The sequence below is a fragment of the Scatophagus argus genome, chromosome 4, assembly GCF_020382885.2.
Source record: "Scatophagus argus isolate fScaArg1 chromosome 4, fScaArg1.pri, whole genome shotgun sequence".
NCBI lineage: Eukaryota > Metazoa > Chordata > Actinopteri > Scatophagidae > Scatophagus > Scatophagus argus.
This window is the reverse complement of record NC_058496.1, coordinates 19,972,053-19,986,776: the sequence shown is the minus strand read 5'-3', so window position 1 is coordinate 19,986,776 and position 14,724 is coordinate 19,972,053. Positions and strand designations below refer to the sequence as shown.

General features: G+C 45.0%; 1 protein-coding gene and 1 long non-coding RNA gene across 5 annotated transcripts in view; one reads left to right on the top strand and one right to left on the bottom strand.

The window, feature by feature from the left end:
- The window catches only part of LOC124057782, a 1,110,263-nt gene that overhangs the window by 603,711 nt on the left and 491,828 nt on the right, over positions 1-14,724 (bottom strand). The gene's annotated exons all lie outside the window — the stretch shown is intronic.
- The window catches only part of cux2b (cut-like homeobox 2b), an 82,024-nt gene that overhangs the window by 44,543 nt on the left and 22,757 nt on the right, over positions 1-14,724 (top strand). For all 4 annotated transcript variants that reach the window (XM_046386218.1, XM_046386219.1, XM_046386221.1 and 1 more), the window contains exon 4: positions 11,290-11,368. In XM_046386218.1, the coding sequence (XP_046242174.1) occupies positions 11,290-11,368 (79 nt within the window). The remainder of the gene's footprint in view (positions 1-11,289; positions 11,369-14,724) is intronic.

The window sequence follows — 14,724 nt, the reverse complement described above, 5'->3', positions numbered from 1 at the left end:
CGTATGTATGTTTTAAGGTCCCACTGCAGAGCTCTCTGTTTCATCCGAGACATAAAGTGGCCACCGTGGCCTGAGGAGAGTGTTAAACACATCCTCAATTAAAGCAAAATAACTTTGCATCTGCTCGTGATTTCTCCCGCAGTCCCTGTAATTGGGTCTCAGTGGATTAAGTGGGAGAGCAGCAGCTCTTCTCCTGAGTGAAAGGCCCAGCCTGAAGGAACGGCCAAAGGGGAAAAGCTGCTGATCACCAGGCACTGGATGCTAGCAGCTGGCAGCAAGGAACAAGAGTCAGCTGCAGCCAAACGGGAGGACAGGTGGACTCCACCATGCTTCAAGTCCTCACAGAGAGCCACTGATAACTCAGTTAGTATACAGGAGAGGTCCAACAGCTCACTGGATCAAATGAACGTGCAGGATTTTGTAGCACTATTATTTAATGTCATTTTATATTTCTACTACGTTTCGAGGGAAATATATGTGCCTAATACTTCACTATATCAATATGGCAGCAATAGTTACTATTATTTCATTGCATTTCATGGTCAGATTTAAGATTTAAATAAAATGTATGATAGGCTTATAAAATGACAAAAAATTGATAAAGATTACATCAGTAGTTTCTAACCTCTTTGGCCTGTGTCACAAAAGTAGGCCGTGTTTAGTTGGGAACTAGGAGATGTCAGCATTTCCTCAAGAGTTATCTCCCCTTTAATCTTCTCTAATGATTTCATTTAAGTAACTTTTCAGCAATAAAATTATTCATTATTTTACAACAGGAGCAGAGATTATAGAAAGGTCCCAAAGAATTAATAGAAGTTTGTGCAGCAGAACGTTGTTTTGTTTTGTTTTTTTCTTCATTTCTGCCCCTTTAATCATCTCAGGTGAACCTTACCAACCAGGCTGGTAACCACCGTTGAGCTGTAAATAAGACAGCTGAAACTAACTCAAGTCGAGCCAATAAAGTGCTGCACAGTCATGCCTTAACAATATAGTATCTGATATCACTGATAGGAGGATTTTTGTGCATAGCAGGTATTTTTACTTTAATACTTAAAGGTACCAAGCTGTTGTAATAGTGTTTTTGACTTAAAGTAAGAATGTGAATGTGAGTACTTCTTCTACCACTGTGGGTTAGTGTAACAGCATTATTAAAGCATTAGTTTTATGTCTCTGAGACGAGTGAAATGTAAATTGCACATAAATGTCCATGAGAATGTTTATATTGAATCAGTGCAAGTGGTGATAAATACAAATAAACAGAACGAGGGAAATCTAAAGTAACTGAAAAAGCAATGTTTGTTTCATAGTTTTCTTTAAAATATCAAACCTTGGATACCTCCATGGGGTATGTATATGTGTGTGTGTGTGTGTGTGTGTGTGTGTGTGTGTGTGTGTGTCTGTCTTCTTCTGGCCAGACGTGTGAAGGACAGCTGAAGGTGCGGTGAGATCCAGTGATGGGCTTGTTTTATTACATCTCATATTGAGACCAATCTCTGTCCATTCACCTGAAGGACAGCCAGCTATTCCCTAACTAAATTAGCCAGCCGCTGTGGTGTGAGAGGGCCTCTACAGGCACACAGAGCCACACTCCAACTCACACACACAATCACAGAGGCAGATACAAACAGTCCTGCAATAACATGTATTTTTTTTTTCTCCCCCTCCTCACTTCTGCCAGAACTCTCACTTGAGATGCATAAGCGCATGTCCCATCCCTCACTTTCCCATCTCTCTCTCTCTCTCTCTCTCTCACACACACACACACACACACCCTCTCTTTCCAGCTGAAGGCAGTGGATGTGGGGTAATTGCAGTCATTGTGGCAGGTTGCGTGTTTGTGACCCTGTCAGCGAGGGCTGCAGACCTCCTCCATGTGGCATCAAGTGACACAGATCTCAGCACTGTAGCCCACCTGACCACACTTCACAGTGTAGCAAAGTGAAAGCACTCTTAACAGACAAATGCATGGAGTTTGGCTGGGAGGGTGAACGTTCTCTTCATCCTCTCTCTTCCCTAATGACATGTCTTTTGTACAGTCTGTTATGGTTTTTTTTTTTTTTTCTTAAATTCACTCACGGCGGATGTTCTAATGAGGCAGAGCCTGAAATAGCAGTGGGGCTAGCACTGCAGAACTATGACATCCCATGTGAGAACTTGCCCAAATCACAGTGGCTGCAGCCGTGCGTCAGGTTTCTTTATTTATAACCCGTATGGAATTGTCCTACACTCTGAGCATATGGAGGGTTATGTAACGCTCAGCATCCAATAGATAACCACTAAAGTCAGGTCCTATATTTAAAGCTTGCTGAAGAGTTGTTTCTGAGGCTGCTTAAGATTGATTTAGTCTGCTTCACAATGATGTAAGAAAAAGAGTGATTATTGTGGAGCTTTAAAGGGCCAGTTCATGCAAATAACAAAAATGTACTTCTCATTTTTCTTCCAGTGGCGACTAACCATGACAATAGATCTAGTTTCACCAAAAATGACTCACTTTCCATTGCACGGGGAGGAAGAAGAAAGCTGATACCTCAAAACCTGGACTAAATAAAACCCAAACTCCATTACCACATGCCATGAAACATATCAACATTTTTATGTTATTTTAGAGAAGAGAACCTTATTATTATTGAAAAATACATTTTGAATGCTTGCTAATTATATCAATAGTTGCAGCTTTTGCTGTTACAAGGATCTCATCTGATTAGCCTTTATTCACTCAAACTGAAATGCCACCTCACGCCTGTCACGTCGCATATGAGTGATCAGGCTGGAAAGCTGGTCATTACAATCATGACATCAAATGCCTGGCAGCAGAGGTCAATCAGCGTACATTAACAAAACAGAGCTCATTTGTTTTACAGCTTTTAGTGGCGTGTTGGCACCAGCATACACAAGCTTTAGGCTGGCATCCAGCGGGCATGAAGGACCTCCCAGCAGAGCAGGAGCAAGACGGACCTTGGCCAGCCCTCTATCAGAGGAATATGAAGGAGACGGAGAGAGCGGGGCATTAATGTGTCCCCTTACCCCCCACTGTTCAACCACTCGGCTGATTAATGCAGCTGAAATGAAGTCTACCTAAAAGGTTTTAAAGTGATGGTCAGGCCAGAAATGACAGAAAGACATTGTGCAATGTTTTTTTGTGGAAAATAATTCGGGGAAGATCTTAGCTCTCCTGTCCAGTCTCTCCACTCCTCTCTCTTTTTGGCTGTCACACCTTTTAATCTCTGGGCGCTGACATGTCATCGCACTGATGTATTAGTGTGTGTGAGGTGGTGTACAGACAAATGCATACACACACAGTCAAAAGATCACTCTTAACCTTCACCTGGTCCTAATTATAGCAGATGAAGGCACATTTCGGTGGCACTCTTGTGATCTGTCATCGACAGGCCCTCTCCAGTCTGGCCGGGAGTGATATCTCTCTGTAAAATATGTATGACATCAAAAAGCCTTAAAGGTTATTACAAATTAATAATGACTAGTGGGCCGAGAGCAGTAAAAAATAGCCTTCCCTTGGTGTCGTGTTTAAATGTTTAATTTAACATGCTCCAGTATAAATGTGGACATCCTCCCAGCAATATGTGCAAGGCCCCGAGGCCTCACCAGTCAGCGATGTGGAACATACAAACCCAGACCACCAGGCTCACGTGTATTAAGATCGACATTCAGATTAGACTGACTCATGCAGACATGAGTGATCATCCGTCTGGAGCCGTCAACTGTTATCTTGAAAAAGCGGCGCTCTTCTATCTGCGCGTCTGCAACAGAATACAGAATTATAAAAACACTAAAGGAAGCAGTTTTACTCGGATCAAGTGCAAATTCTCTGTAGACTCAGACATAGAAAAGCTCTTTCAGAGCATTTCTCTGAAGCAAGTCGAATCATTGGCCCTGAACCCCCCTCACAGTAATGTCTGAAGACACTGTACAAAATTGCCTTATTTATGCCTGTAATGTAAGCTGTCTGTTCTGGTGTCGCTCATTCTCTGTGGAACCGACGACGGTGGCAGCCGAGTCTGGAGTGAATTTGCCGGGCGACTACCTGGGAAACATCAACAGTCATTAATTATGTAAAACTCTTCTCACAGTGGGAGCAGGGAGAGCTGCATACAACTGCAGCGCCCGCTCCTATTAGACTCAATGTACTCTACAATGAGCCCCCACTGCCTGGGGGTGTAGAGGGATTATCAGCCTACCACCACGACCCCCCATAGAAAGACACACACGCTGTACAGTACACACACACACACTCTAAATGTGACGTTCTATTAAGTTCTGCACCAATGTGTGCTCGTGTTTAGCTGAGAAGGGGAATAACAGGAATGGTGCTGTCTCTCCTCCCTAGTCACCCCATCATTCACTTCTTTCCTCTGCAGGTCCTGTTAGGTCTTTTTTTTTCTCTCTCGCTGGCAATTGTCTGCTTTCCGGCTTTCTCACTACAATGAATGAAATCGGCAAATCTGACAGGACAAATGATATGCCATGTTTGTCAGGAACGCTGGGTAAGGGGGCTTTTTCATTGTTGATAGCGCTGCCACCAACGCCGCGCTGGTCTCCGCTGCTTGGAACCAAATTAGCCACAGAGCCGTCCTGTGCGGGGCCTACCTGTGATCTTCCTCCCAGGCACTGCAATTGACAAGAGCAGATTTATCAAGCAAATAATGGACCTAATTTCTACACCATGTGTTTCCAATCCATCTTCTGTTAGCAACAGACGCAGGATTGTTTGGCAGACTTCAAGTCGTCTCCACAGCAATCCGTTCCTCTGTCAGCTGCGCTCTTCTAGCCGCGGTTCAAGGATCGTTCATCAGCGCTGCTCTTTTTAGCGGATGCGGCTTTGGCATGATGTTCTTCCATGCTGAAACAAAGGCAGAGCTGACACCTGTAATTAATTAGGCTATTATGCATTCCGCAATGATAATTGCCTCACTGGAAAGTCACCAGCCTTCTAAGAGGGAGAGAGAGTAGAGGTGCATGGAGAACGCTATCCATCATAGTGGAGCGCTCTCTCCCTCTCTCTTTCCCTGCCTCCCTCCCTCCCTCTCCCCTTGTGTCATGCTGTCTCACCTTGACTAGTGTAGGCAGGGCTAGAGAAACACTGTCAACATGTGTCTGAGGGTGAGATATGCAGCTGTGCCTCCCCCTTGCCAGGGCTGCTCCACTAGCACCCTGCCAGGGTCCATCCACTCCAGGGCTTTGGCTCACGTTGGCACAGTTACCCGTGACACCCCATCTGTTGTAGCTTTGTTCACTAGGGCAGTACAGCACCAGGATAATGGGGGCACTTTATTTTTATAATTAGCCCTTACCTACACTTCTCTTCTCTCCTCTTAACAGTCCTCCTAGCTCTGAAATCTAGTCCAGGTGCACTCATTACTACTTTTCACAGCCCTCCCTTTCAGCACATCAACCAGTGCCTTCATCTTAGCCTCAGCACGCCCCCCACTCCATCCCATCATGCCATTATAGATACATTTTCAGCACACACACTCTTCTCAAGGTTTAGGTCATTCACTGCATCAAATATTTGAAAGCACAAGCTCAAAGAAAATGACAACTCCGGTCTTTTGAACTACAAAGACATTCAGAAAAGATTTGTTTTCTTCCCTCCGTTTGTCTCTCACAGGCTCTTGACTTTGACTTTGCCGTGACTTTGAGATGTTAGCACAGAGGCTGACGCTTTTGAGTTTTGTCAAGAGGGCGGGTAACACAGTGCTTCTGCCGCCTGTTGATGGTGAGGGGGGGGGACCCAGAAGGCACCTGCTGCATAGCGGAGACAGCAGGCCCTTTGATCTGGGTTTAATGTCGTGCCATGTTGTGTCTCATGCTGCTTCGTGTGCCACGTCCATTGGGATTACGTCAGCTACACCTTGATCTGTTGAGATCTGCTCTCCTCTCAGCCTGTGTCATTCTCACCATTCTGCACTGTGACGTTGACCCAGGGTCTCGATCATTTTTGTCTTCTGTCATATTCACCTGAATATATATTCATCTGAATATAGGTTTGGTATTCGTTGCTCCCAGAGGATGAATCTTGGTGGCTTTTTTATCTCGCACAACCATGAGGTTGACATTTGTGTTGTGTGGCGAAACGTCTTCGCAGCTGTTGAATGGACCACCATGAAATTTGGGACAAACGTTAATGTTCTCCTCAGGATGAATTGTAATATCCGTGGTGATTCTCTGACGTCTTCTTAAAGTGATAACATTTTTGATCCGTCTCACCTGTTCCTTTGTGCTTAATGCCAATATGCTAACACGCCAGGCAAAGATTTGTGAACATGGTCAGCAGCATACCTGCTAAATATCAGCATCATCAATGTGAGCATATTATTAAGCCGATGTTAGCATTTAGCTCAGTGCTGCAGGCATGGCAGACTGTGACTCTATATTGAAATGATTCTCCAGTACACTTTACAAGATCCTCCTCTGCTTCCATTCAAATGCAAGTGAGCCCTTCCCACAAGGCGTCTGCGAATCAAGTTGTATTTTCACTCTGTATTTGTCACTGCATTGTCGCAGTGTGTATTCACATCAGGAGCGGATAAGTGCTACAAAAGAATATTGGTCAGCGTTGACCATTTATTTGGCTGAGACGGCAGCTCTGCAGAAACGGAGAGGCTGTGGCGTCAGTCCGTTGTGAGTGCAGCGTGTTGACTGACAGGCACCGCTGATTGGAATTGACGTGGCGACGAGATGTGTGTCAGTGCTCTGACTGCTCATCTCGCCAGGCATCCAGAGACGGCCACAACCACCGCCATGCTGCTACGAGATGGGTGTCACCATGATTAAATCTTCTTTCAAACGCAGCCTGTGTGTGGTGTGCATCTGCGTGAGTGCGAGATTACGTGTGTGTGTTTGCATGCTCAAGTTCAAGAGTGTGTCTGTGCGTGTACGTGGGTGTGTGTGTGTGGGTGTACACAGGTCTCTCACTGTCCAGACTGTATTGCAATAGTGTTTACCTCTGCCCCTCTCCTCCACCCACTCATCAGTCACTCCACACCAACTCATCTTTCTCTCCTCCTGCCTCTCCCCTGAACCTACACTCAACACAAAACAAACGCCAGCAGTGACAGCTGCAAAAGTGCTGGGTGGCACATCTAAAATATGATGTTGTGCTTCTGAAAGGAAAAATGAGTTTTTGCCTTTGCTTTTTTAACATACAGATCATATATAAAGAGAACAGAAAGCACATAACTGTTCTACAGGTATATCGTTTGTGGGTTTTGTTTTTGGACTGTAACGGTGAAACCTCTGAATCATGTTTTTCTACATGAGTGATGCAGGCATTTCTGTGGCCAGTCAGCCATTAAGATGCATCTCTTAATTTGCTTCAAAATTAGATTCCAAAATCAGATAGGTTTTAAATTTTGACCTTTATTTAATGGTTCTTCAGTCAACATTGTGAGATACTGGACCATTTTGCTGATTAAGAAGCATTTATACTTTGTCCATTGGTTTCCAGAGAAGTGAAAAATCAGTTGACTGGAGTGAATTCCAACTGGTGTTTTTTTATATGAAATCTAACCCTTGATTTGTCCAGGAAGTTAAGGCGCTTTCTTGAAGTTCAAGCCACCCGATCAATGGCTTAGTGTAACCTTTACATTATCACTATCAGAACAATTTGAGAAATATTATTTATTATTTATTTATTAGAAATTCAAATTTTTGCAGGTTTGTATTATAGCTGAAACAAATTACATTAAATGTATTTCATAGCGTTTTTAATAATCAGTTGTTAAGTCATGAATCAAGCAAAAATGTTGACATAGGGAACAGTTGAAGTCAGCTATTGGAATACTCTCCCAGCTCCCAGCTTTAGATTTCGGTGCAACCTAATGCAACTTAAGAGCGGAGCACTGACCGTTTTTTGCTTCCTTTTCTCAACGCATATTATTATTCACCAACCAACTGAACGTTTGTCAGGAATCCAGTGGATTCCTCGGGAAGGTGTTGTGACAAGTGGTGTTGCAGTGGTGGTGGACTTCCCACTGTTTTGTTCTAATAAGCATGGAGCGGGATCGGGGTTGTTGTGACATCCTGTCAGCCTGTGGGCTGGACTGGCTCTCAGTGAGCAGCGCAGTAGGATGGACTCCTTATGATTGTGCACTGACCTTTGCATCATGGGGAAGATGACAGGTAATTTAGAGGCCTCAGGGACTGTGGAACCATACATTTGCTGTCCCCAAACCACCCACCGCATCAACCACATTCACCTTGAGATGGGAGCAGTGTATCCATGAACACTGCATGCATGTACACACACACACACATACACACACACTCATAAACAGAGAATGAAATTGCTTGCTGTGTACAGCCTGGAACAGATGCATCTGTAGACATGCTGCAAGCATTCACACACTTATTTGCACACACACACACCACACAGTGTGCAAGATCTGCCTTGACAAGCGCCCAACACCCCCATCATCGTCATACACTCTAATCACCTGCATCATCACAACCCATCCTCAAACAACCAAATCACAGGGGGTGGCAAACTGGTAAGGCAGAGGGGGAAAACGATGATTTAGAGTGATAATTGCATAATCACCAGTTGTGATAATTGTAATTGATGACTGCATAATTGCTAATTGCGCTCTTTATGGGAACCTCTCTTTTCCGTTGTCTCTCAGTCTCTCTCTGTATGTCACTCAGTAACCCTTCACTCTGCTTCCTCTACTTCAATCTACATTTGTTCTCTCCTCCTTCATTTATTTCTCCATTCTCAACACATGCTTGCTTGCTCTCTCTCTCTCTCTCTCTCTCTCTCTCTCACACACACAGATTTACACACAGTCTCACTAGCGGGTACTGTAAGTATTCTCAGAGGCTTATCAGTAAGTATTTCCCAGCAGCCTCGTCCCAGAGGCTGTGTTCTGCCCACTCTGTTGCTGCGTGAAGAGTTATGGTGGAGCACGTTTCCTTTGTCTCTCTCTTTCTACTGTGCCCCAGGCTTCACTCCTGCTTGTAAAATCAACCTGTGGCCAAGTCCATTCCCTCGGCTGCCATATCCTTTATCACGAACGGGTGAAAACAAAGAATGTTGCGCTATGAGTCGAAGCCAGGGCCAGAGCCAAATCTGGCATTCGAAAGAGGAGAAATGGTTTGTCTGTTGTAGCCCTTCCTCAAGCCGTACCTCTTTGTACAAAGGCCCTGGCTGCTCGTATCCGTTAGTGTGAGACTTCTGGCTTTGGAATCCACTGTGCTCGGCTGGAGGTGGATTAGCATGGAGATGAAGATGACTCCCCGATCAGCCCATATTATGCACGACAGCTCAGAGTGCTTTGATGATAGCAAGGGTAGGTTGTGTGTGTGTGTGTGTGTGTGGGGTGGGGGGGGGTGGGGGTATCTATACGCATAGCGGACCCTAACGTGAGAAGGTGTCAGACAGGCATGTGATTGATGTCTTGGCTAGCATCTGTAGGCAGGTTAATGGTGTGATTGTGGAGGTAATCTCCGTGTTCTCTCGTTAAAGGATGATGGAGGGCCAGGAGACCCTTTGTGTCTCTGGAAGAAGGAGCCCTTGCTGTGGCAAGAATCTCAGGCTTTTTACATATGCAGCTGGGAGGCTCATTTGATGTATATGCTTTAGGGGCCAGCCAGCAGACTGTCAGGAAAGTTGATGACTAGCTGTGGGTTCAGCCACCCTGCTGTAGTGGCCATGTAGTTCAGGTGTAAGCTCAGGTTGATGGTAGTTTGTCCGGATGGCACAAAGTGCTTTGGAGGTTTGTTGTTGGCTAGTGGTGACACTCATGGTCAGGAAATTGCTCCTGTTCATAGTGAAAACGAAGCAAACATGTGATCAGTGGTGATAAAGCAAACCTGAGCTGAGCCAACACTGGGTGTTGATGTACTCCTAACCTGCAAATAAAGCTGGAAGCTGTGTTTGTGGGGTCAGGATGCTTTACACATTTTCACTGTTTGTGAGTGAACATGCATGTCAGGTCCTGGAAGGTAAGGAGAAAGGAGGTATGTGAGGGGCAGATGGGGGTGGTTGTTGTTGGGGGTGGGTGGGCATAAATTGGGTATAGCTGAGTGAAACAACAGCATACTGTTACAGGGAGCTGGCTCAGAGCTGCAGACTATTGCATCTGTATTGATTGGGCTCCAGCCTTTTCCATTTTCCATGAACTCCTCTGAGCTGCTCCAAGTGGGAGTGATGGGGGGATTTGCTTGATCTTTATGATATTTCTTTAAACATGATGCTGTCGTTATGCCTCCCCAGGGAAGTCGCCTGCCATTTCCAGTAAATCAAAGGCTCTCCGTCCCTCACTGTTTTCCACACACCTTATTTATAACCCCACTAAACAGCCCCAACACACCACCACCACAACCATTCTCCTAAGTGTTTTCAGCCTTTATGAATGAATGTTTTTCAAGTGTAGTCATACCGATGAGGAGCACCCTGGCTCAGTCATATTGCGCACTTGACCCTTGTGGAGTCCTCTGAGTTGATTCGACAGAGGCTGTATTCAGCAGTGACAGAAATGACATAAACAATAGATGACAAAAATTTGAATTCCATCTGCTCTTGGAGTACGGAGGCTCATTCAGATGAGCCTGTTCTGATTTTCTGTTGAAGAGCAGAGGACGTCGAGAGGCAGCTACAGCGCGTCCTCTGAGTTACGAACAGGGCGGAAGTCTTAGCGGGAGCTGGGAGCAGGGTAACCCACATACCCACTAGTGCAGGTGCCCTCTCCATGGGGCCAGGTGGTGGCTAATTCGCTTTCTTTGTCCCTCCTAATGAATCGTTAATTGGTTTGCATCACCCGCTGAGTGGAGGATAGCAGGTGCCGAGTGCTGCTGGTGATGAAGGCCACTGTCACTGGCGAGCCTTCTCGAGCACACCGGCACCTACATTTAACAGGCCAAATGTCACCTCGCAACATGCGGCAGCTTGGCAGTTAAACAGGGACGGTATGGTCGTAGTTTACCCTTTGTTTCTTTAGTTGTCAGTGCACATGGAGAAATGCAGCCTCACAGATCAATTTGTTAATCTGTGCACAGATACGCACAGTATTTGTATTTTATACAGTCTGCCTAAGATACAGTACATATACAAAGCATGCAGGAATGTTTGCTTCAGTTATTGGAAGGATGCAGAGAGGTTGACCTTTACTCTGGTTACTATTGATTCATTGTTAGCTATTTAAGATTTTAAGCCTTATCTGCTTTGTGTAAAAGCATCAGTCTAATGCCTGAAATGTAAATATGGTGCGAGTTAGACATATACCAGTGTTCTGTCCGCTGATGTTTACCTTAATGGCATCTTCTCCCCTGCAGGTGGTTGCTCTGAACAAGCGCAGTAAGGAGGCCGAGTCTGCATTCCTGGGAATCTACAAACAGCTTATCGAGGCCCCAGGTGAGTCTCCCACTAAGACCAGAGATCTGCATCTTCACAAACAACAACAGCAGCAGCAGTATAAACACCACACTCACACACATTACTTCTTGAATTACCCCCCCCCCCCCCCCCCCAAAGATCAGTCCTCGCAGATCAATTCCCCATCAGACCTCGACCGCTATCACTGGACCGGCCCTTTAAGTATACACACAGAAATGTATCATGTATATATGAAGCAAGCCAAAAAGTAATTTTCGTTCCATAGATAGATATGGTGCAAAAGCACATGGATGTAAGATACATAAAACCCAAGCCCTGTGGCTCTTATCTATTTTTCAAAGTCTGTGCTCTCAGAGTGGTTTCCAAAACTCTGCGTGAGGCCACTTCAAAACCCAGCACTGGTCCTTGAGTGTAGCCTGGCTGAGGAGCGAACACATCCTTGAGGAGCGCTGCTGTTGATTGCGGAGGGCCAATTAAAATCCCAACTGTAGTCTGGTTTCGTGTGAAATGCAGGCCTGATGAGGCCAATGGGGGGAAAAAGGAGAGAGGGGCACAAGACAGTAAGTTAGAGCAGAGGAAAGACATATTGTGTGTTTATTCACTTGTTATTTCAATGCCAAGGCACATGTGCTGTGTTGCTCTTTGTTGCAGTAGACGGCAGCAAAACGCAGCCCAATCTCAGTCTAGATCAGAGAAACACTTGTGGCAGGAGTAGAGAATGCTGTTTACAGATTCAATGAATACAAGATAAAAGTCTGCGTCAGAGAAATAGCGACGGCAGCAACTGACTTTTAAAGGTCTCCATTTTTCCTTGAAGTCCCCTGCTTGATATTGTACCACCACCGCACACACACATTTCCACACACAAACACTGAATGGAGTTATTTCCTTGATAAGAAATACCGCTCTTTGAAGATGTATTCAGTTTGATTTTCTGACCTATACCTTTTATACCAAGGCTCTAATTCAAGCCCAGGAGTGTCTTGTGGGATATATTTTGTCATGAACCCCTCTCAAGTAGAGAATAGAGTCAACTAAGGGTTGTTCAAAAACAAAGACTTTAAAATAAAAAGGCCACTGTCACCCAATATCAACTCTTATGTACAGTAGCCTATGGGTACCTGATCATATTTTCCTCTCTGTCTCTTTTAATACAATATACTTATTCGTTCATATTTGTAGTTACTATATGGAGTATAAAATAGTAGACGTTACCCTGTCAGGTTACATCAAGTGACATAACACAGCCAGCCTCCTGCTGCCATTTGACCTTACCTTTACAAAGAGAGTCTGTTTCACTGTACCACTGGTACTCATACAAAGCAAAGCCACTTGTTTTCTTTCTCAGAACAGATCAGACAGTAGTTAAAATGTAATTAATTCCTCATTACTCAAAGAAAAAAGTAATTCCATCACCTACATAATGCAGTGATTATTCAGTGGGAAAAGTATTAACATTATTTTACCAGTTGTGCGTTACTTTTACGTTACTCAGCCTAGTGAAAGGTCACTTCAGAGCACTTCAGTTGCCACTTCTATATTGAATATGTTTGAAAATAGAAAATGAGACATTGTAGCTGACAGCTTCCTGTTCTGAGGTATGCGCTGAACAACTCAAGCTCTCAACCTCTGAACGAACCACAGGTGAGTCTGACCAGACAGTGTCGCTACTAAACATAGAGAAAAATAAATATCAACCCTCCATCCAGCTCATGGTGAGGCCCACCTTCTCTTGCCCTGTTTGCCGCTCCTATGACACATTACACATTACAGTTTTGTACACACTTTTCTGGACGCACCTGTACACAGGGAAACCAAAGCAGAACGAATGGATGTCAGTGAAGATAAAATCGGTCCATGTCAAAGCCTTCCCAATCACAAATGTACATCACGCAAGTTGGATGGCAGGGATGGCAAGCTATGATTGGTCAGGGTCCAACTTGTAGTCTGCTGTGTCTTTCAGCTAATTTCTGACTCAATGATTACCTCATCTGACACAGTGGTTATCTCCGAAGGCGAAAACATAGTGCTGACTGATCCTGACGTTAGGTGCTTTCATTGCCAGATATTCACCCCTTACTTTTATGGCTGCAGCCAATGAGAAGCGAGACCACTGGGAGAATTTCAATGTCGGGCCCCTTGCAATATCTGCCATCTGTGAGGAGAGCCTACAGTATCCTCTGTCTGTTTGTCACTGTACATCTAGCTTCTAGTGTCCAAGGTCACAGCCGCCCCCCCCCCCCCCCCCCCCCCCACCACCACCACCACCACCCACCCTCCCTGCCCAACCCCTCTCTAGAATGGATGACTCCAGGTATACCGGAGGACAGTCATTTGGCTGTGGCCCCACTTCATTTCTCTCTGCCCCTCGAACACAACAGCGAGCTTCCCCACCATTCCCCCAATAAATGCTACAGCTCATGTATTTTTAATCTTTTGACAGATGCAATTATTCTTTACACGCCGTGCTCGTTAATCTTAATGCAGTTATTACTATTCATTGCCAGACGTTTTTCTTTTTTTTCCCCCACTCCTATTATTTCATTTGATAGTACCTCTCTCTCTCTCTCTCTCTCTCTCTCTCTCTCTGTCTCTCTGTCTCCCTCTCAATGTGTGTGTGCATGCTTATTTGTGTGCCCGACACTAAGACCTTCAGTCCAATCAGAACAGGCCAGCAGCCTGAGTTAATGAATGCAAGAGGCGAACAAGGAAAGAAGGGGGAGGGGCATGTGCCGCTCAATATATGACCTGTTGTATCTGGCTATCATTAACATCTGGTCACATATCAGTTATCCACTTTGCTGTGCCCACTATTGAACACAAATAATGTATCCCTTACATTTGTGGGATTGCACCATGATAATGTTACACTTTATAAATGCAAACTAATGCTGCTGTTCAATGCAACAGTAAACTCAGAACAGAAATAACTTCTTGATGCAAGTGATTGAAGTGATTTTTTTTTTCTTCTCTCTCCTCTTTCCTTTTATGAGGCCCCTAAGCCGACATGTCAATCCACTGGAGTGTTTCATTAGCGCTCTATATTTTGATTTGCCTGTGACATCTCCCCATGCTGTGCACTGTGACTCCTACCCAGTCTGGGGCTTGAAAGAGGCCTGTTAACAGTGTTTCCCTAACAATGTTTATATCACCTCCGCACAGTTTTGATCAGTGCACATAAACAGTCCTGATCACTGAACGCTGAAAAACAGTGGCAGCTTCTGCCCGAATTCATTGGTTTCCCAGAGATGCACCTCACTCCCTCTCTCTTTTACTTCCTCTCCTCCTCGCTGTCTCATTCTGCTCTTCTCTCCTGGAGTGTGTGTGAGTGTGTGCGAAGGGCGTTTGAACATCGGCGTTTGTTGCCACCTCTG